This window comes from Barbatula barbatula, assembly GCF_947034865.1.
Source record: "Barbatula barbatula genome assembly, chromosome: 8".
NCBI lineage: Eukaryota > Metazoa > Chordata > Actinopteri > Cypriniformes > Nemacheilidae > Barbatula > Barbatula barbatula.
Window position 1 is genome coordinate 13,739,268 of NC_136771.1, and position 22,926 is coordinate 13,762,193.

Consider the following 22,926-nt stretch of genomic DNA (forward strand, 5'->3'; position numbering starts at 1 on the left):
GTAGGCGGATCTAGACGTTTTTAGGGTTTTCCTGTATTTTTTAATACCATCCTTCCATGCTGTACGAAATACCTTTATTTTAGTTTTCTTTAAGTTGCTTTCCATGATGCTTTCTTTAGAGCAGAGTTTGTTCATTATACCACGGTGTCGGTCTGTCATTTTGAATCTTCTTTAAGCGCAAAGGAGCAACTATGTCTAGCGTTTCCAAGAAGGTGTTACAATTTTCAATGGTAAAGTCAAGATCTTCAACTTTATTACTCATGGTAGAGATTTGAGACAATTCAGGCAGATAATCAAGAAACGCACCTTTGGTATTTGATGCTATTGTTCTACCATATTTGTAACAAGGGTTAATTAATGCTAAAGTATGATTACGAAGGTGAGTGGGTCCTGACACGTTGTCTAATGCCCATGGTGTTAAGAGTGTCTTTAAAAGCCATTCCTAAAGCCTCTGTATCATTATCTACATGGATGTCGATGTCACCAACGACAAGAACTCTGTCTGTGGCCAGTACTAGTTCTGATAAGAACCCACCAAATTATTTAATACAATCTGTGTGGTTCCCTGAAGGCCTATATACAATAGCCACAATACATTTTAAAGATGTTTTGTCCTTAGTATTAGGTGTGGATACATAAAGTACCATGACTTCAAAAGAATTGAATTTGGGTTAGACTTCTAAGAGTTATTGTAAAGTGAAGCAACACCTCCCCCTCTGCCTTTTAGGCGACGCTCATGTTTATAATAATAATCTTGGGCAGTGGCGGTTCTACATTGAATTGCACCCCGGGCGAGACCACCGTTGAGCACCCCCCCTCCCTGAAAAATTATAAATACAAATAAAACACACACACAAAATGATGACAAACCGTCATATTTTTTATAACAACATAATGAAAGAGAAAATTATATTTCTCAATTGCACAAATCCGTTTTTTTTTGTGCACCTGGTGGCTTTGACCTTTTCCTGTCCATCTCTGTTTATTTGGCACTAGACAATCAACAGATTTCCCCTCGCCCCCCAACACTGTCACTCAGGAAACGAGACACGGCCAAAATCGTTTTGTATTACTTATTTTTTATTAGCCATTTCACACAATTCAGAAAAACAAAAATGTGCAGGAACTATAGGCCTGTATTCATTGCATTATGGGTAAAATTTACGTTATTTGGAAGAAAGTCGAGGTGGTATGTGGTTGACTTTTGTCAAGAACTGTGTGGGGAAGAACCCAATTGCAGGCAGACACATGGATGAAGGGGTTAACGAATAGACTTTAATAAATAATAACACAGGAACAAAACATAAACACCCTCGATGGGGAAAACACTACTAACAAGAAACCACAACTGAAAACTAAACACTCAACAAGACTAGCAAATACTCAATAGGATCGTCAGGAAACATGAACACTCCAAACAGGGCAGGAAACATGAACACTCCAAACAGGGCAGGATACATGAACACTCCAAACAGGGCAGGATACATGAACACTCCAAACAGGGCAGGATACATGAACACTCCAAACAGGGCAGGATACATGAACACTCCAAACAGGGCAGGATACATGAACAACGAACCAGCACAAGACAATAGACAAGAGGGCATTATATAGGGAGACTAACAAAGAAGATAACGATGGGCAGGTGTGGGTAATGAGACACAGGAGGAAAGCTATACTAGGAACGAGAGGGGCGGGGCCAAATGACGAGACTGGAGAGAACGCATATTATGTCCTGATTGACAATAATATATTTCTCTCCACATAAAACACATGGGTCTGTCATGACTCTGCCCCTAGACCAGAAAATCAAGACAAGAGTAGGCAGAATCATGACAGACTTTAGCCCACTAATTGAATTTGCGTCATGGGAGGGGCTTCTGTCGCTCGGTAAGTCATAATAATTTCTTCCAAATAATGCACATCTTCGGTGAATACCTGACAGACAAATACATTTTTTTGTCTGGCTTTTGTTGAAACTAACTTTGTATAAGCATTGCTCTTTGTATGACATAGGCTATTGCCTATTGCTCCTCGAACTCTTTGTAAGTAACTTTGGATAAAAGCGCGTCTGCTAAATGACTAAATGTAAATAATCACGGCCCAACTAGAGAAAGCTCCTGATGGGCAGCGTGAATTTTCGCCAAAGTTCAGATTTTTCAACTCTCGCGAATCACGCGAACGCTCAATCGCCTCATTCGCGCGAATCGTACCGCAAGTAGGTCATCGCGGCTATGACTTGACTTAACATGTAAATCACTCGCGTTTAACGCTTCATTCGCGTTCGGTGTGAACACCCAGAGGTAGGGTGACCATTTCCATAACACCAAAAAGGAGGACACTTTGCGGTATTTAGTGAGGCAAGAATAACTGCATCTGGTGTACTCGCAAATACAATACAATTTTGTCTATCATATCTATGGTATCATGATACAGTGATTCTGAAATAGCCTACTCTATTCATTGCCAGGCAATTTGATCAACAACATATCTTGATGTAGACCTATGTGTAACAGAGGCAAAAAAGTGTTTGTTCACAGTATTTGTATTTAATCAAGACACTTCTGTATGACTGGTGATGCTTGACTGCATGATAGACTATACAAAGCTCTGCAGCGGAGATCTTGTCCTCCTGAGGTGAGGTTGCGTCTCGAAAATAAGACCCGTGTACCATTGGTTATGCCATTCTGTCTGCTTCCTGACCTGGGCCCCAGTGAGTCAAGTTTTAGCATTAAGACTATGTGCCATAATTCTAGACAGGAGGAAAGCACCAGCCCAGAAGGGATGGAGACTGTCACTTTTCAACAGGTCAGGTCTGCCCTCAACTCTTCCAGTTATTTATAAAAACTACGGTATATCATTCTGCAATCACCATTCAGACAACCAGCCATTTAGTGATGATAATCTGCTATGTATCTCATCACCACAGGGAGGGGGCCAAAGAATATTAAAGTGTCTGATGTCGTGCTTGCGACCTCACACAACTCTTTAATATTATCTTTTGTGATCTCCGATTGACGGACTCGAAAATCATTTGTGCAATCTTAATGAATTTACGATTAGCCTTAACCAGCACATTTAAATTTGACTTGATGTCAGGCGCTCTGGCTCCTGGTAAACATTTGACTAAGTTGGCTGGTGCCTCTATATTAACATTCCGAATAATAATAGAAATACCTATAACTAGGGCACTCTCAGCAGGTTTCTCAGATGGTGCGTCACTGAGTGGGGCAAACCTGTTCGAGACTGTGTCTGACATTGTGCATGCGACCTCACACAACTCTTTAATATTATCTTTTGTGATCTCCGATTGACGGAGTTGAACATCATTTGTGCCGTGCATACATGTGTTGTGCATACATGTGATTGTTAAAAGTCATAGTTGCCCATTGTTGACCTGGGCACAGGTCACACACACTCTTTCTTGATGTCCTACCCTGGGGAGGTTTGATGGTTGGAGCTGGAATCAAACATAACATTCTGATGTACTGTGTATCAGCATGCCGGGGCAGTGCACCAGTTCTTTGTGTGTTAGTGGTTTTGTTGCCATCATGTCTGGCCCACGGTGCGTCGCAGTTATACATCAGCATGACCCCCCCCCCCTTTGTTCCTGGAAAGCTGTAAGCCGTGGCGCTGTTGGGTTACAGGAACAAACTAGACGATGTTGCTTTTCAGATGCCGCAAGGTTGGACATCGTGAACGGGAGGTGGAGGGGTTTGAAAGGTGGTTTAGCATCGCTTGTGTGTGTTAGTGGTTGCTTAAAGAAAGCTGTATTGTATGCAGAGCCAGTGTGGGTGGGTGTGATGCAGGCTTCGTAGCGACATGAGGTGCTAGCTGTGGCTTAGAAGCGATGCTTAGGATGGACGGGGGATTTTTGGTAACCACCGGTTGCCACAAAAAGCCTCAGTTTTCACTAGTCGACTTTGAATGTCCTCTCACCTTTTCCGGCAGAGGAGCATATCATGTTCCTTTGTAATGACACTAGATGTCTGGAACAGGTGTTAATGCTTGACTGGCTTATGATTCGTTATGTTTCTTGCCAAGTGAAAGAGTGTGAAACTTAGCTTGGCCTACTTTGAGTCTATGCAGGTAAGAAATTGTCTGATGGAGTTTTTTGTGAGCCGCTGCAATTTGAAGGATAATCACAATAGCTGTCACTTGTGTTGTGATGTTTGGGGTCCCAACTTGAAGTGATGCAGTGGGACAGGCTTGTCGTTTTCCACAAAACAAAAAGTCTTATCTTGATGGTTTGGTGTGTGTCGCTATGGTAACAAGGGGTCTGGTTCTGAGGTGTAAGTTGCAGATTGGGGGTAGATCACCCAGTCCCTAGCTTGTTGGCTGGGTGAGGGGTGAAGTTGTTATAATTTGGAAATCAAACTAGTTATTGCATGTCTAACCTGCCTCAGAAACTACACTGGTTAAGGTAGCATACCATGGAAACAAACATACTCTGCTTCTTTGAGCTTACATTCCAGGTCCTCGCGGGCCTGCTTTTCATACCGTTCTCTGTGCTCTGCGTCTGTACAGAGGTCTGTCACTGTGCCCTGAAGCCTTTCCAACTCTTCCTGCAACTCTGGGTGACGCTCATCCATTGCCGGCTGCCGGTGTTGGGGCTCCCGGTCAGTTGATCTAGGCGTCTCTGGGCGTTTGAGTGTGTGTGGGCACAGAGACAGAGTCTGAGTAAAAGTGTTAATGGGTTGAAACTTAAGGTATCATTCTAATGACCAGAGAAGTTTACTTCATCAACATATTACAGAGAATTTCCTGATGGCTCATGCATATTCAATCTTCTAGAAAATAAAAGTAAAACAGGACAGGATTAAAAACCAAAACAATAACAAAAAAATATTATAGAGATAGCAGAGGGAAAAGAGAAAGTTTCACTACTTGGCTCAGCTGGTTGGCAACACTAGGGTTATGATTGGGCCTGCGTGTGGGGCGCTACGGTTTCATATGGCCTAGGGAGACAGCTGAGCTCAAACAACAGGGACGCTAAACAGTTTAAAAAACGGGGGAAGGAAGCGTTCCTTCTCTGTCTGTCTATAGCAACTCAGTAGGGGCTGTACCTTATTTAATAGGCCTGGTAGTGAATTGAGGGATGAAACAAGCAAAAATTGCAATATTGAAACAACTGAAAATAGAAATTTTAACCAAGAAGCCTGAAAACGAATTATCATCATAATAATTAATTAAACTGAAAATAAAATAAATGAAATAAAATAAGCAAATAAAATAAACTGAGAAGTTAAAATAGAAAACTGGGATGAGGGTGCCCACAAGGTGGAAGTCAGGTTGGAAGGGGTGGAGTTAGAAAAATATTAGTCAGTTCTGACACGCTGCCCTCAGGTGTTGGTAAGATATAACACCCTACCCTAGACTTCAACGTGATTACATCTTAGGTTTATCTCTCGTTTTAAACAAAGACTTCAACAATCACTTTAACTTGAACATTCCAGCGGCAATTGCTGTTGAAAAGAATATATATAAAAATAACGTCAAAACACAGATCAAATAATGAAATCCGGACTGGGTATACGAGAAAATTATGTTACAGCATCAAATATCAATTTGATATCAACTCAAATCAAATTGCCCGCTAGTGATCATCACCGATGGTGACATTCGATCTCGACGGATCAAAATGTACGCGTCAGTTCATTATATGCCCTGACATGCGGCAGGATCTCTTCGCTGCCTAAACATTGAGTTGAACACACAGTAACACACAAAACAACGGGATTTCTTCACCGTTGTAAAATTAACTTGATCAAGATTTCAATAACACTTCCTTTTAGCGATCGTCTTCCACAATTTTTACTGTATCCTCATGCCTTTGTTTACTCAAGGAGAAAACAAAAAAGCAAGCATTAGTTGGCTAGGCTAATGGTTAAACTTTGTGATGCATTTACATTTTACATTTAGTCATTTAGCAGACGCTTTTATTGAAAGCGACTTACAGACGAGGAAACATTGGAAGCAATTATAACAACATAGGCAACAAAATACATAAGTGCATCAAACTAGTCCATTAAAGTCTAGCACTGTATAAAATGCTAAGAATAGTGAGGTTAGTAATTTTTTTTTTTGTGTTGAATCTTTGGGTTGGCCGGGATCACAAGCAGTTCCGTTTTTGCAAGGTTTAGCTGCAGGTGATGATCCTTCATCCAAAGCAAGATATCACTCAGGCATGCCGCGATGCGAGCAGCGACCGTCGGATCGTCTGGTTGAAATGACAAGTAGAGTTGTGTGTCGTCGGCATAGCAGTGATAGCAGTGTAGGGTCCAGGGTGGGTTTCTTTAGAAGCAGTGTGATGCGGGCCTCTTTGAACGCTGTGGGAAATGTCCCAGTGGTGAGCGAAGAGTTGATGATGTGGGTCAGAGCAGGCACAACCGTTGGAGAGATGGCCTGGAGGAGATGGGTGGGGATGGGATCCAGTGGGCAGGTGGTAGGGTGGTTGGAGCCAATGACCTTTGAGACATCAGCTTCAGACAGAGGAGAAAAGGCGGGGAGCACACACGTGTCAGGGATGTGGGCGGGTTCGACAGATGGTGGCATAGAGAACTGGCTGCTGATGGCAGTAGTTTTCTTTAAGAAGAACGATACAAAATCAGCAGCTGTTAACTCCGATGAAGGTGCGGGAGCAGGTGGACAGAGGAGAGCAGAGAAGGTTTTGAAGAGCGTTCGAGAGTCCGGAGAGTTGCAGATCCTCGAGTGGTAGTTATCTGTTTTTGCAGAGGTGACATCTACAGAGAAAGAAGAGAGAAGAGATTGGTAGAGAGAGAGGTCTGCAGGGTCTTTTGACTTGCGTCATTTTCTCTCAGCTGACCGGAGGCTGGCGTGATGCTCACGCAGTACATCCGATAATCAGGGAGCCGACGGGGATGGACGGGCTGGTCCAGATGCAAGAGGGCATAGGTTGAAAGTAGAAGGGGCAGTTGCTAGCAGTGATACATTGTGAAGATTATTAGCATTGCGTCGCCTTTGGCATGCGGCAGATGATTTACGTGTTGTGATAACGGAAAGGATTTTAAAACACATATTTAAGAGAAGCAGAAAGAAAACAGGGAGAAACATTAAAGATAACAATAAAGGAATAAGTGTTAGTACAAACAAGTGAGACAAAAAGTGCAGGTGTTGATACAAAACAGAAAAATAATAATACAAAAGAAGTGCAATACTCAAGTGCCCTGTCAGTGTCCCGGGCTCGGTGGAGTCGCGCGCAGGTAGAGTCGATGTCTTTACTCTCTTCGGTCTTCACGCGACCGCTGCCGCGGTGGGTAGACACTTTTTAAATACGCGTCTAATTACTTAAATTCAACAAGCCCCGTCCTCAGATGACACGCGCACACAAAGCAAACAAATTAAACTAGCCCAAGAACGAACGAAGGAACGATACTACCCGCGGTTTCACCACGTGACAGAGCGGAAGTAAATACAAAGCGATTTCTCAGTTTAACACAGGATTGAAGCCTGTAGAGAAGCCGGTTATGTTCTTAGCCCGCAGGGGCTCGTACTTCTTCCCTTACTCTGCCGCAGCAGACCCCCCTTGTGGCCCCACGAAGCCAGTATCGGCGCAATGTACTTCCCCGCAGGGGCCGTGTCTCCATCCCGCACTCTGCCGCAGCAGAACCAACCTCCAGAATCTAAAGATCACCACGGCAGCATGCACCTCTACATTCCACAGCTCACAAGCCATCTTTTAACAATACTTCCACTTAAGCGGGAATTCACACCACCACCCACTCAACGACATTCGCTCCGCAAGAGCTTGCACCAAGTCTCCATCCCCAAGCCCCAAAAAAGATCCTGCATCACCAACCGCCTTCAAGGCCAGTCCTCGATCTTAGACCGCAACAGGTTTCCCACTCGCTGGAGCCCCACTCATCCTGATGCCTCAGGAGCACCTGCAGCAGCAGGGCCGCACGACCCTGCATTTCATTTACATTTATCCAAAGTGACTTTCATTGCATTATACTATACATTTTTTTCTAAGTAGGCAGTTGAGTCATCGCTCCGGTCCTGGATTGCGCCTTTCGACATGGGTGTGCCGGTGCAGGAGTTCATTTGGGCTGATTATGTTTTCGACGCCTGGGGTCTGTGCAGAGAAACACGTGGAGTAGAAGTGGTAGGAGTATTACAATCTCGATTAAAACTTATCGCGGATTTGTGAGTGTCAGACCAGGATGTTACCAGCGCCGTTTTACGTTCTCGCAGCCGTGTCTCTGCTTCTCAAGTAATTCCTGGATCTGCTTCTCAACAGCCTCCAATTCCGACTGAAGTGCGACCCTTTACTCATCTGCACTCAAAGGTCCAAACACGTCTGAAACATTAGCCATTAGTGATGTAATAATGAGAACAGTGAGTTAAGCCGTAAGCAGGCTGGAAATGCATGGCGTTAACAATGCCAATGTAGTGGGTTCGATCCCAGGGATCCCATACTTAGAAACAAAATGTATAGGATAATGCAATGTAAATCGCTTTGGATAAAAGCGTCTGCCAAATGCGTAAATGTAAATGTAATGCATAATATTGGCAAAAATAAGTGTTCAATAAACATGATATAAAAGCTTTGCATCAGGGATAAACTAAATGTTGCATTACTTTATGGCTTAAGGCTTTATGACTAGTAATGTTCTGCCAAAAGAAAATAAAGTGAACCGGAATAGTTACAAACTAGCGAGTAGTTACCTCTATGGACTTCACATTCTAGAGTAAGAACTTACCAACAGTTGGTGCAACCTTACCCAGTAGATTAGTTGTTTTCTGCTGTAGTTCTTTCAGTGATCTCAGAGCTTACAGAAGCTGTTAATTGTCACTACAAAGGCCTGTAAGTCATACACTATTGGGTTCAGAATGGATAAAAAAAAATTATTATGATGTTCTGATACTTAAGCATTAGAAACATATGACAATATGTGATCTGATACTCTAATAATATGATGCTCTTCTGTGCTATTGATTTCCCTTTGCAGCATTAAAGTGCTACCGTGCAAAGTGTGACATCCAGGCTGAGATGGAGGAGATGGAGGAAGAACAGCGCACAATGACATCAGTGGAGACTGTTTCAGTATTGCAGCTCTTCAAGGATTTGTCTGTGCGCTGGCAACTTATCACCATCATTGTGGTCAATGCTGGAATGCAGCTGTCTGGAATTGATGCGGTGTGTATTTGCGTGTGTGTGTATAACAGATATGATGAAGATAATTAACTCTTTCCCCACCAGCGTTTTTTAAAATTTCTTTTACATTTTCACTAAACTTTGATGGCTAACAATACATTTTCTGTAATGAATATATGGACAAACAATATATCAAATGAAATAACATAGTCTTTGCTTTTAAACAAAATAACCCATTTTCTTGATTTGATTATCTTAATTTGTTATTTTTTTAAAACCTCAGAGATGTGGGTAGGTTTCTTAAAAAATGCATCATTTTGATACGGTAATTGGCATTTTTGTCAAAAACACCGGTCTTTCGACGTTGTGTCGAGACTGACAGAATGGGGTTCCTGTCAAAAAAGCCACAGTGTTGTGCCGTGTTGCACAAGAGTGGACATCGACGGACCCAATGTGTGCGCCATCATTTCGGTCGCCCGGAGAGTGAGGTCTGTGGAGGTGCGCATGACCTGCATAACCACTGGGTCCTGCTTTCCCTTGTCTAACCACTCCAACACCTTCTCTGGTCTGGATCTGCAGGATGGCCATGGCATTAAGGGCGGAGGCAGCTGACCCACCTCAGTATAAGCCCTCGACATCAGTGATGGCGTGGACTAAAAAGCTTTGGAAGGGAGCCTTGGTCAGTGCCTCCAGGTGGCACATCTGTGGACACAAGTGCACTTGTGCCACGAGAGCATGCAGTACCTGGGGGACCGACATAGCCCTTAGCTGCTCCAGAGTCGATAGAAGTCAGGACGATCAAGCTCGTCTGCCACAAACACACCGAAGGGGGCATTCACGGTTTTCGTGAGCTCTTCATGCACTGCCGGGAACCTGGCACCGGGGCGGAATGCGCCTTGTGTTCCGTGTCCAGAACCAAGAGTCCGGCCTTGAGCTACTGGGAAGCACTCCACTGCTGTCCGATGCTCACGGGCGGTCTGGGCAAGCACGGCTGACATCTCCACATCGGCCTCATCCTGTGCTCGACCGGACTGTAAGAAGAATCAAAGATCGCTCAGCATTAGCCTAGCAGGTTCCAAAGAACAAAAAGGTGAATGAATGGCGTGCCGTCCCATTCGTCAAGTTCATTGGCCTTTTCAAAGTATAATCAGAGATGATAGGTTCTCAAGTCAAACCCAATTCTGTCAGTCTCGACATAATGTCGAGAGACAGACAGAAAGGAAAAGGTTGATTTTTAAATGACTCGTCAATGGTGGGGAAAGAGTTTAAATTTGTGAAAATGGCTTAAGGGTCACACTTGTCAACTCAACCAGAGGTCTCCAGCTCAAATATTTCATTTTTTATATAGTTTTACAGAATCAAGACCAAGATCTGAAGTGATGAAAGCCAAAATATTAAATATCATGGATGAATATTCACTGATTAATCAATTAATTTCTAGAGGTGTTATAAAATTACAAATTTCACCTTAAATTTTGATCCAAATTAGAAGGAAACATGCCAGCATCATTATTTTATTTTTACACAGACATCAGTAGATCTATTAGTGAAATCTGCTGTCTTTAGCATTCCGTATTGCATTTTTTGCCAATGGTGACAGTTCGAAAATGATGAAAATGCATTTTCATGTTATTTTTACAAAACATCATGCCTGTTATATAGAACCATTAGAGATACCTTAATGTCCGTTTAGATTCTTGTGCAATACCCACAGTGCCCTCCACTATTATTGGCACCCTTGGTAAATATGAGCAAAGAAGGCTGTAAAAATAATTCTGCATTGTTTCTCCTGTTGATCTTTTATTTAAAAAATCTACAATATTCCAACATTTCATTGAATTAAAACAATTTTAAGTGAGGGAAATATAACATCTTATACAACATGGTCACAATCATTGGCACCCTTGGAAATTCTTATGAGTAAAATATCTCCAAAGTACATTACCATTGATTTTTACATTTTCTTAGCACACCAAGATGACGAGAAAGATAATGTTGTCCAGTCATGACTTCTTGTTGCACAGGAGAATACATACAGGTGCATCTCATTTAATTAGAATATCATGAAAAAGGTCAATATTTTTTGTCACTCATTTCAGAAAGTAAAACCAATATATTATATAGATTGATTACACAAAATGTTTATGGTTATGGCTTACAAATAATGTAATCAGAAAGTCTCAGAAAATTTGAATATTACATAAGATCAATAAAAAAGGATATTTTAAACAGATATTTCAGGCTTCTGAAAGTATGTTAATTTCTACGCATAAATTGGGGCTACTTTTGCATAAACTACTGCATCAATGCAGCGTGGCATGGAGGCAATCAGTCCGTGGCACTGCTCAGATGTAATGGAAGCCCAGGTTGCTTAGATAGATTTAATTTGGGAATAAAGGTCCCAGAGTCTGGAGGAATAGTGTAGAGGCACAGATACCATGTTGATTGGGCTGCCATATCATCTGCTGGTGTTGGTTCACTGTGTTTTCTGGAGTCCACAGTCTACGCAGCCATCTACCAGGAGATTTTAGAGCACCTGAGCAGTGCCACAGTCTGATTGCCTCCATGCCACGCCGCATTGATGCAGTAATTCATGCAAATAGAGGCCCAACCTGAAATGTTGAAATACAGCTTAAATTTACCAAGGGTGCCAGTGATAGTGGGGGGCACTGTACATTTCTTTTAGGGACTTCATATATAAGGCCCTTTACAGTTCACTCCTAGAGATATCAGGATCAAATATGGCTTCATGAGTAAACTGTAAAAATATATATATATATGATTTGACATGGAATGCCTCTTTAATGTTGTTGTAAACAGTACTGATGCTTTTAAAATTTTATTTCTAGATCTGGTTCTACACCAATGCGATATTTGAGAATGCCGGTATTTCTGCTCATCAGATCCAGTACCTAACAGCAGGCACTGGAGCCATAGAAGTCATCGCTGGGCTCATTGGTGTAAGATTGTACTGATTTCTTAGTGGTTAAAGTAGTTATAGAAAAGAATCACCCGTTTAAAATTAAAATTGTTGCATTGTAGCTTGTAAATAAATTCCTAGCAAAATATATAGCGTCAAAATGTTATAAAATTTTCTTTTCTTAAATGGTCTTGGACTTGGAAAAAGATCCCCCCGTACTAAAAATGACTTGTAAACTCAATCAAAGGACTGATTCACCAAACAAGATTATGAAATAAGCAAGGCTAATTCAGGTCAGTGAGACCTTTTGTAAGTGGACTCAGTTTCATAAAGCAAACCTTAAAAAAGTTTGTACTCAATAATGTACAAATTATCAATCAATCAATCAATCAATCAATCAATCTTCATTGTCATTGCATCCTAATGCAATGAAAATTCAGAGACTACACACAGAGTTGCTAAAATACAACACAAAAGGTACTACAATATTATAGCCACATAAACGTAAGCCACATTAACTTGATCAAAATCCATATAGAAACGATAATAATCCAGGTAAGACAATATGTAATGTGCAGTTCTAAGTCCAAAAATTATTGCACAGTCCAGTGCAAAATAGTGCAAAGCCTCCCTTGGTTCAGGGACTAGATGACTCATGGATAAAAACAATAATAAAATCTGTCTGTGCGTGTTTTGATTGACCTGTATCGCTTCCCGAGGGTAGGGGTGAAAACAGAGGATAAGTGGGGTGAGAAGAGTCCTTAACAAGGTTTTTTGCTCTGGATAGGTACAGAGTGTTTGCAATGTCCTGTAGTGAGGGGAGAAGGCAGCCAGTGATGTTTGGTGCAGTGTTTATGACCCTCTGTAGAGCTTTTTTGTCAGCTCATGAGCAGCCCCCATACCACTCCGCAGAGAGGTAGAAGGCCACCAGTAGTTTCTGACACAGAGGTTTTTTATTTAGGACTCGCAGGAAGTGCAGATGCTGCTGTGCCTTTTTAACAGCCGCAGTTGTATAAGTGGACCATGTGAGACTGTCAGATAGATTGATTCCCAGAAATTTTAAGCTGCAAAGTCTCTTCACGTAGTCTCAATTTATACTGATAGGAAGGGGGTCAGCTTTGCACTTCCTGAAGTCCACGTAAGTTATTTAGTTTTCCTTCTGTTTAGCACCAGGTTGCTATTAGAGCACCACAACGTCAATTTGATAATGGCTGATTAAAGGCAGGCTGGTATGATGGCTTGTGACAGATAAAGGTAAAACATATCTTTAAAGATAGCAGCAAGTTCATAGGCCCATGCCTTGAGTACCTTCCCAAGCATTCCATCAGGGCCTGCAGCCTTCCTTTGATTTACTGACCTGAACACCTGTCTCACCTCATATTCCTGTACAGCCAGTGTCTGGGTGCTTGTAGCAGGAGGAGATGTACGTTGGAGGGAGACTTCATTTCAAAATTTGGAAAGAAACAGTTTAGCTCCTCTGCCAGTGATGCGCTGGTGTTACAGCCAGTGGTGGCGGTGCCCTTGATGTTCGTAACATGCTGCACTCCATGCCACACCTGCCTTGGGTTGTTGCCAGTAAAATGTTACTCTATCTTCCTCTTGTATGCCAGCTTAGCATTTTTATGGCTCTTTTTAGGTTAGCTCTCACAACACTGTACAGAGCCTGATTTGAAACTGTTTGATAAAGGTCACTAAGAACAGCGGAGATTAAAGTCCAAAACCTTACTTGAATGAACTGATCTAATCAGTCACACTTAAGTGGGTTTCAGAAAGGTTCGATTTAGTTCACGCGATCCTACTAATTTGAACAAAAATCAATTAGTAAAGATAATAGTGCGTGCATGCGGTTCTTAAGCAGCCCTGCAAGTCAAACATGGATGAAGTCGATCCACTAAGGAAAAGAGAGTGGTGATTGCTAAGAAATTCATAAATGAATAAGTATGATGTGCAATGAGTGTTAAGTTGATATATATAGCCTATCTTACTAAAAAATAAATTAAATAATACAATCTTGGTAAGGAAGAAAGGACAACCTGTAGGTTATTTAAATATTTGGAACAAAAATGTTTAACCTTTTCACTTGTCTTTATAATATATGTGTGCGTGTGCGTGTGTGCGTGCACGCACGTGCGCGCGCGCAACTTGGGTAGTAACTCGGGTAGTAACAAATACTTTTTTTTTTTTTTAGTAGATGTTTTCTAGTCATAAAATATCACTCCTGATTTAACAGTTCTGTTCTAACACAATTATTCTAAATCTTTCAGTGCTTCACAATTGAGCGTGTTGGTAGAAGGCTCCTAATGATCAGTGGTTTTAGTTTCATGGGCATTTGCTGTGCTGGAATTACTGTTTCACTATTGTTACAGGTAGGTCTGAACTTCTCTATTATTCAAGGGCAACAGTAAACTGTTTTCTATAATTTATGCTAAAGATTTATTTGTGTGTATATAGTCACTAGATCTCTGCTTTTATTTTGCCAGACTTATGTGTCTTTCATGCGTTATATCAGTGTGGCCTGTGTGGTGGGAATTATTGCTGGATTCTGCATAGGACCTGGTGAGGATGTCTCATTGTGTCACTTTACACATTGCATGCGTTCTGTTTCATTGACTGCATCTGTTTGTGACAAATTGTCAACACAGGCTCAATGGAAATAGGTACCTCTGCCAACATTACTGCATTATCCGAAATACGCAGCTCCAGGTACAAATTGCTGCATATTGCAGGAGGAAAGTCTACTAGAGGCTGTTGTGGGTTTCACAAGTTCGTCTAGCATATAATTAAATAAAGCGGCAAGAATGATATGCGTATTTGGGGTGCTGTCTATCGAGTGGGCTCTGAGTTCGGTATTCTTCCTCGAACTCTGAGTACTCCCCCAAATCCTGGGAGAGCATGTGAGCTCAGTATTTTCCTTACCCAAAGTGCTCCCCCCAAAAAGATGTAACTAGTTTAGGACAGCAGCCAAAGTGGGGTGTTAATGACCCCCTAAAACAGCAGAGCTTAAGGCTGATAAAGTGCTGGCCGTAGCTTGAAGTAAAGTCACAGCTGAGGCATCTGGATTTTGTCAGCATCTGGATTTTGACATCAAGATTTCAAAAGCTTGTGGATTGAAAGGGTTTAAAGATGGAGATCAATAAATAAGACAAATGTTGGGCATGACCGAAAGCGTAAATATACTAATCTAAATAGCATATTATGATGTCACCAGGGGCGACCATCTTAATTGATATTGAGAAAAAGTAGATATTGAAGAAATGTTTGAACTTTTGAGCGTTTTTTTGTGTCTTTTTATCCTCATTCCAAATGATTTGCACTTGTTACTGCATGGGTCTCAAACTCAGTTCCTGGAGGGCCACAGCTCTGCACAGTTTAGCTCCAACCCTAATCAAACACACCTGATTCAGCTAATCAACATCTTCAGGATTACAAGAAATTTCCAAGCAGGTGTGGTTTAGAGCTAGTTGGAGCTAAACTGTGCAGAGCTGTGGCCCTCCAGGCATTGAGTTTGAGACCCATGCATTACTGCTTCAATGCAGTGTGGCATGGAAGCAATTCGCCTGTGTCACTGCTGAGGCGTTTTTGAAGCCCAGGTTGCTTTGTCTATTTCTTAGAATTTTTGCAAACGTTCCAAAAACATCATAGACACGTCCACAAATAAAGACACGAATTAATCCCACAGAGATCATTGTAGCGACGTGATATACTGTACATATAAAATGAATAAAGAGGTTAAATAGAACCCCGGCCCCATATGCCTAGCTATACAGACTTTAAACGTCAAACCACTGGAGTCACTGTTTGAAACTGCATCGTTCTTACACTTTTTCTATTCCGGAGCTAGTGCAAATCGTGCAAATGCAGACGTCAAATAGACGTAAGCCAGATGTTTGTGTGCTATCAGGGTTTAAGTCCAGCATTCGATTAATTCACTCATTTTCATTCATTACTTTAAGTGGACTACATTAGTGGACTGATGTAGGGAATAGTGAATGAGTGTATAAGGGGCTATTTCAGACACAGATTTGTCGCCTAGAAATAACCTCTTAGCGTAACCTTGTGACGTAATATGAGTCGTAGTGGATTAAAAAAAATTGTGTTGGGAACCAGTTGGTAATTTAAATAGTTGAATATTGAATATTCTTTGGGCAGGGTGTGCGCAAATGTTGGCCATTTATCATTGCAGGCAAAAAATATGATACATTTGAAGTTTTGATTGGATAGATATAGATTCATATCCGCTCTTTGTGTCTTGCGTGTTCATAAATTTCCGGCAACAAGGAGTGAATAATCCGCCGCTTCAGATGATTCAGATCATGCTGTGAACTGAACAAATCATTTGAACTGATTCGTGAACCTATTCTAATGGTTTTGCCCATTGTTCAATAAATCCTTTGAAAAGAATCAATCACTCGGGAATGCCAGTAAAAAGAGACGACAACCTTAAAATAAACAACGCATTTTATAATGCATATTTTAAAATGAACGAACAAAGGAATGTCACGTAGTGTAACAAATTAAAATTACAGATTTTCAATTAAAAATATAATCCAGTAAGTACCAACTTTTAATTTGACATGTTTTCCAAAATGTTACTCAAATAAATGTAACGAATTAAATGAAGTGTGTTAATACCCACATGTGAGTATACTAATATATGCATATATAACCTCCTTTCCCTGACAACCTTTCGTTGTGTCGACAGAATGGGGTTTGACTTGAGAACCTATCATCTTGAAAAGGCCAATCAAAATTGGCTAATTAAATTGGCTGCCGGTCTCACCTGGGGGTACCGTGTAAGACTCGGGCTGAAACCTGTTCCATGCAGAGGCTGTACATCCTTGCGAAGGTATTGGGCATGCCCAACCCGCAGCTCTACATATGTCTGCCAGAGAGGCACCCTGAGCCAGTGCCCACGAGGAGGCCACACCCCTGGTGGAGTGCACCCTCACTGCGAGCGGGCATGGGAGATCTTGGGATTGGTAGGCGATGGTCACGGCACCAAACTCTGTATGCTGACCTCCAAAACAGATAAAGAGCTGCTCAGAGCTCCTGAAGCTCTGCGTCCGGTCCAAGTATATAGGCGCAGAATGCGTACTGGACACAACACGAAGGGATTGGGTCTTCCTCCCCAGCGGAGAGCACCTGCAGGTTCACCACCTAGTCCCGAAAGGGAGTGGTGGGAACTTTGAGCAGGTATCCGGGCCGAGGTCTCAGAATAACATCAGAGTGTCCGTGCCCGAACTCTAAGCAATCCGTGGACACAGAGAATGCTTGAAGGTCCCCTACCCTCTTGATGGAGGCGACCGCCACCAGGAGAGCTGTCTTCATCAAGAGATGAGAAAGAGCGGCGTCTCCAAGGGCCTCGAAAGGGGGCCTGTGGAGGCCCGCCAGGACCACATTGCGGTCCCAAGAGGGTACGGAGTGCAGATGAGTCAGATTCAACCTTCTTAAGCCCCTAAGGAGCCTAATGATCAGGTCATGTTGTCCCAGAGACTTCCCACCGACCGGTTCGTGATGAGCGGCAATGGCTACATACACTTTCAGCGTGGAAGGGGAGAGATTTGCTCTCGAGTCTCTCTTGCAAGAAGGACAACTCTTCCCTGAGAAGAGCACCAGGACGAGAAGAGGTGCCACTTAAAGGCATACAGCCGCCTCGTGGCAGGGGCCCTAGCTTGAGTTATGGTCTCAACCACCGGCGGGGGTAGGCCACTCAGGACCTGCTTGTCCCATCCAGGAGCCAGACATGGAGGTTCCAGAGGCCATACACCACTGCAGTTGTGCTGTCCGACAGGACCAGCACGTGGTTCTCCTGCATGAAAGGTTGCAACCTCTTCAGTGCAAGTAGCACTGCCAACAACTCTAGGCAATTGATGTTCCAACACAGGTGGGGGCCTGTCCACTGACCCGACACTGTGTGCCTGTTGGTAAGCCGTGCTGTCATGGAGACAGAGTCGAGTTCCATATAGAGAAAAAAGATGCTCTGCACGGGGTAGAGCTTGTTCTTTTTCCAGTTGACCTGTAGGCCCAAGCGGTCTAGATGCGGTGGCACCAGGTCCCTGTGTGTCCACAACAGATCTCGCAAGTGTGCCAAGATGTCGTCGAGATTGCTGAGTATGCGCAAACCCCTGCTCCCTGAGGGGAAGGCTTCCACAACCTTTGTGAAGACCCGTGGAGACAGGGACATGAATGGAGACCGGCATGCAAATTTCATTCACAGATTTTTAATTGCCTTTTCAAGTCAGTCAGAGATGATAGGTTCTCAAGTCAAACCCCATTCTGTCGACACAACGTCGAGAGATCGACAGAAAGGGAATGTCTCGGTTACGTATGTAACCTCTGTTCCCTGATGGAGGGAACAAGACGTTGTGTCGAAGCCGACAGATGGGGTTCGCCCTTGAGAACCAATCATCTCTGACTATTTTGAAAAGGCCAATGAAATTGGCGAATGAAATTTGCATGCCGGGCTCCGCCCCCGGATATCCGGGTATAAAAGGGGAGCCGGCGTGCTCATTCATTCACCTTTTGTGCTGAGGAGCCTGAGAGCATCTCGTGACTGCTGCAGCGGACGGCTATTGTCGTGGCATGAAGGACACAACGTCTTGTTCCCTCCATCAGGCAACAGAGGTTACATACGTAACCGAGACGTTCCCTTTCTGTCGGTCTCTCGACGTTGTGTCGAAGCCGACAGATGGGGTTCCTATTGAAAACGCCACGGCACTAGCCGCGTCACAATCTCCAGCAAAGCGACGTTGACCGGCCTAGGCGAGTCAGACGTAAGCGCTCTCGCGAAATTGTAACCTTCCAGTGGGCAGGCAGGGGCTCCCAGAGCTTTTGGCAAAGATGAGTAGCCCCTGCCCTCGGCCACCACAGACGGAGGCCTTGTTCTCTAAACGAGAAGCCGTCCGGTACCGTAGGGTTACTGGGTAAGCGCTGTTCCCTCAATGTGGACGTGCGCTACGGAGACCACTCAACATAGGGGGGAATACAGTGGAGACACCAACATGGTCTCACCAAATAGGGGAGAACTCATGGGAGGTATGTGCGGAATGCCGCAAGGTGGATGTCCACCTGGGGGAGGTCATGGGTTGCCACGCGGGGAACCATCTCATGACGACATCTCAGACGGAACCACCCTAGTGGGGGGTTACTACGTGTGGGGCACTAGGTCCGGTTAGAGCTATATGTAATAACTCAGCTTGATACCCGGCCATAGGTGGCAGGGCTGCTCCGCCGAGCCTGCCGCCCTGAGTGCTTATTGATGGATGGACGGACTGCCTATTCTTCACCCTTGGGGAAAGAAGGGAGGCAGCCCATAGCACACTGATCCACCTAAGAAGGGGAATGGCGCTATGCGCAGGCGTACGCCCCACGACTGCTGGTCTCACCTGTTGGCAAGACTCGAGCTGCCGACTCCCCACGGAGGTTTGCAAGACTCTGTGAGGTATAGCGTAGCCCAACCCGCAACTCTACAGATGTCTGCCAGAAAGGCGCACTGAGCCGATGCCCACGAGGAGGCCACACCCCGAGCAGAGTGTACCCTCAAATGGGCACAGGCTAGGATCGGCACGCCGTAGTGACGGCGTGTGCGACCCAGCGCGACAACTCTCCTCGGAGACAGCACTCCCGTTGCTGACCTCCATAACAGACAAGAGCTGCTCAGGGCCTTGAAGCCCTCCGTGTGGTTCGAGTAGAGGCGCAATGCGCTTACTGGACACCCCACGTACAGGTTGGGTCTTTCTCCCGGTGTGGGAGCGCCTGCAAGTTCACCACCTTGTTCCCAAAGGGGGGCGGCGGAACTTTGGGCACGTAAGTCGGCCGGGGTCTCAGGATCACGTGAGAGTCACCGGGCCTGAAAGTTCACGCAGCTCAGCACTGACTGTGCGTACTCGTGAGCGAGCACGCCGTCATGGAGACAGAGTTTTGGGGATGATGAAGTGCGGCTGTAGAAGCCACTGGACATCTCGGCCGAGGGGACGGTTCGATCGCCTTCGCCAGAGGGGTGGCAGCCCCGGCCTGGAGCACGGGAACATCCCTGCCTCTGCTGAGGTATGAGGATGCCCGAAGTCCGGCAGAGGTCTGGCGAACTGGATCGAATGCAGAGACGGACCACACTCCCAGCCACCGTGATGGTTTGAAATGTTTACCAAGCACCCAGGGACCTCACAGGGGGGCTGCGATCTGCTTCATCAACCCGCGGGGGTTGGTTCAATGACTAGCAGTGCTGGTCCCCCCGGGGGGAACGGCTCCGCTAAATCACCTGCCAGGCAATGGCGCAGCTCGACGCACCGTCGAAGCGAGAGTGCTGAGGGCTGCTTTATACTCGTCATTGCGTGCCGCCACGACGCAACGTCGAGTTGCCAAACACCATCTTTCAGAGGGTGAGAGCGGCTGCAAGTGGGACCCAGAGAGAGACCTCTCCTTGTGAGAAGGCGGGCACTAGGCCCCCGAAGGGGCCCAGAAGGTGTTTGGGACGCGGCAGGGACCGCCCCAGTCCGACCATCCAGCAACCAAGGCTGGGTCGGGCCCGATGGTTCAATCTCTCTAGGTGGTCCTTCTCTCGACGTCTTCTCCGGGGGGCCACCTGCGGGGGCACCAGAACCGGAGTCGACGCTGGAGAAGGCCGGGGCTGCTGGGGGCAGACCACGTGCGAGACCTCGACGGCCGAAAGGCGGCCGGGTCACAGCAGGCCCGTCTGTTTCTACACTGTCAAAAGGCTGCTGGAGCAGTCCTTGACAGCGCCACCAATCAGCCGACCTTGCGAGAGGGGAGTCGGGAAAGTGGCCTTTCTTGACATCGCCCCCCGGCGCAAGATTGGGTCCGAGGCATCTTTCCGGGCCACTGATGTGGACATCGTCCGACCCAGCCTGCGCTGCCACCGCGGTCCCCGGAGGGCCAGTCGGCGGCGGGACTACTTGGGTCGGTCTTACCCCGTGGGGCTCTCTTTAGCGCCCTGGCCTGCAGGATGGCCATGGCGTAAGAGTGGAGGCAGCTTGGTCCACGGCACTGCCAGCCTCAACACCAGAGATGTCGAGACCTTACATGCCCTGGACGTTGAGTCTAGGTCAAGCTCCCCAGGTGGCCGCCGTCTGCGGATACCCGCGACTGCATGCTCCACCCAGGGTGCATTGACATAGTCCCTAGACGCCTCCCCGCCCCGAGGGAAGAGAGGGCGACAGAGTCAGCTAGACGAAAGCGCGCCGAAGGGGACGCTCCAGGTCTTACTGAACTCCTTATGCAGCTCGGTAAAACTTGGCACTTGAGCCGGGCACGGCTTGGAGTCGCGCCCGGGCCCAATGTGCGAAGTACCCAGCCGCGAGCACCAGGGCTGCGGCGCATCGCAAACCGACGCTCACGGCGGTCCGAGCGAGCATGGCTGACATCTTGATGTCTGCTCTCACCTGTGCTCGACCTCCCGAGGGAGGGAGCTTCAGGGAATCGCCAGAGTCTGATGCCAGCAGGTCGCGCTCCGATGTTGCAAGAGACACCTCATCTCCACGGCTCGTGTCCGAGCGCATGGCTGAGGAATAAGATGGCTTAGGACCATCCTTGGGGAACTGCTAAACAAGCGAGACGGGGCGCGAGCGGTCCGCGAGCCGGCCGGCTGACGGATTAACGCTCACGATAATCCCCACATCACCCTCGCTGCTCGCCGCCGCTGACGGCAGGGCCGTAGCCGCTGTGGTCACAGAACGGGAAGCAAACGAGGTGGTGGCTTGCTCTTGACAGAACATAGCCACCGTGACGCAACGTCTGAATAGCCATCCGCCCGCAGTGACGCAACGTCTGACTAGCCATCCGCGCAGTGGCCCAAAGTCTGAATAGCTATCCGTGCGCAGTGCGGGCAGGACGAATCCACGAGGCTGTCACAGTGGTCGGACCCCCGAACACTTGCGGCAACCACCGTGTCCGTCCCCGTCCTCGATGAGTGTACTGCACCCAAGAGATCAGCGGGCAATGCCACGCTGAGGAAATTGCTCTTTTAGAAAAATACCTCAGGAACTGCCAGGACGCCCAGGGGAATCTCCGCTGCGTCATAGAAATTGGCCAATTCGAAGAATGTCATCAGATGCGAAGGCTCCGAAGAACAAAAGGTGAATGAATGAGCACGCCGGCTCCCCTTTTATACCCGGATATCTGGGGGCGGAGCCCGGCATGCAAATTTCATTCGCCAATTTCATTGGCCTTTTCAAAATAGTCAGAGATGATTGGTTCTCAAGGGCGAACCCCATCTGTCGGCTTCGACACAACGTCGAGAGACCGACAGAAAGGGAACTACAATTTCAAAGTAGCTTCCCCAACACTGTATATTGCAGGGTTACTATCTTTGATTTTGAACACAAACAAATCATTTTATATTTGTTTAGAGCATGTGAAGGCAACACTACAGTTCAACAGCATTTTACCATAAAATTATTTATATTTGCGTTCTACTGAAGAAATTGAGTCATATACTTGTGGCATCGTATGAGGGTGTTTAAATTTACTCATTGGGTGGGAATTATTAAATTTGGATGAACTGTGAAGATGGTATGTCTTGTAAATGTAACTAATGAATTGATTTTGAAATATGTATATAGCACAATTAATATCTTTGTTGATTTTTAATACAATTTAAGTCAATTGCATTTAATAAATGTATATTTTGTGCAGCTGGTGTCCCATTCCTCATGACAGGAGAGTTATTTAAACAGTCTCATCGACCTTCAGCATACATTGTAGGAGGATCTCTCAACTGGATATCAAACTTCACCGTAGGCTTTGTCTTTCCATTCCTACAGGTAGGCCTAAGAATCTTGTAGAATATGTTCCTATACCGTTAATATAATACAGCTGTGCTAAGAAAATGAGAATGAGATTTACTTTGTTTCTGTGAAATAATGCAAAGTTA

The 22,926-nt window shown here is 45.3% G+C and overlaps 1 protein-coding gene across 1 annotated transcript in view; it reads left to right on the plus strand.

Annotated features, from left to right (window-relative positions):
* Positions 1–22,926, plus strand: part of slc2a15b (solute carrier family 2 member 15b) — a 39,483-nt gene that overhangs the window by 13,981 nt on the left and 2,576 nt on the right. Inside the window, exons 7-11 of the mRNA XM_079462362.1 lie at positions 8,973–9,160; positions 11,968–12,078; positions 14,303–14,404; positions 14,519–14,594; positions 22,689–22,816. Of these exons, the coding sequence (XP_079318488.1) occupies positions 8,973–9,160; positions 11,968–12,078; positions 14,303–14,404; positions 14,519–14,594; positions 22,689–22,816 (605 nt within the window). The remainder of the gene's footprint in view (positions 1–8,972; positions 9,161–11,967; positions 12,079–14,302; positions 14,405–14,518; positions 14,595–22,688; positions 22,817–22,926) is intronic.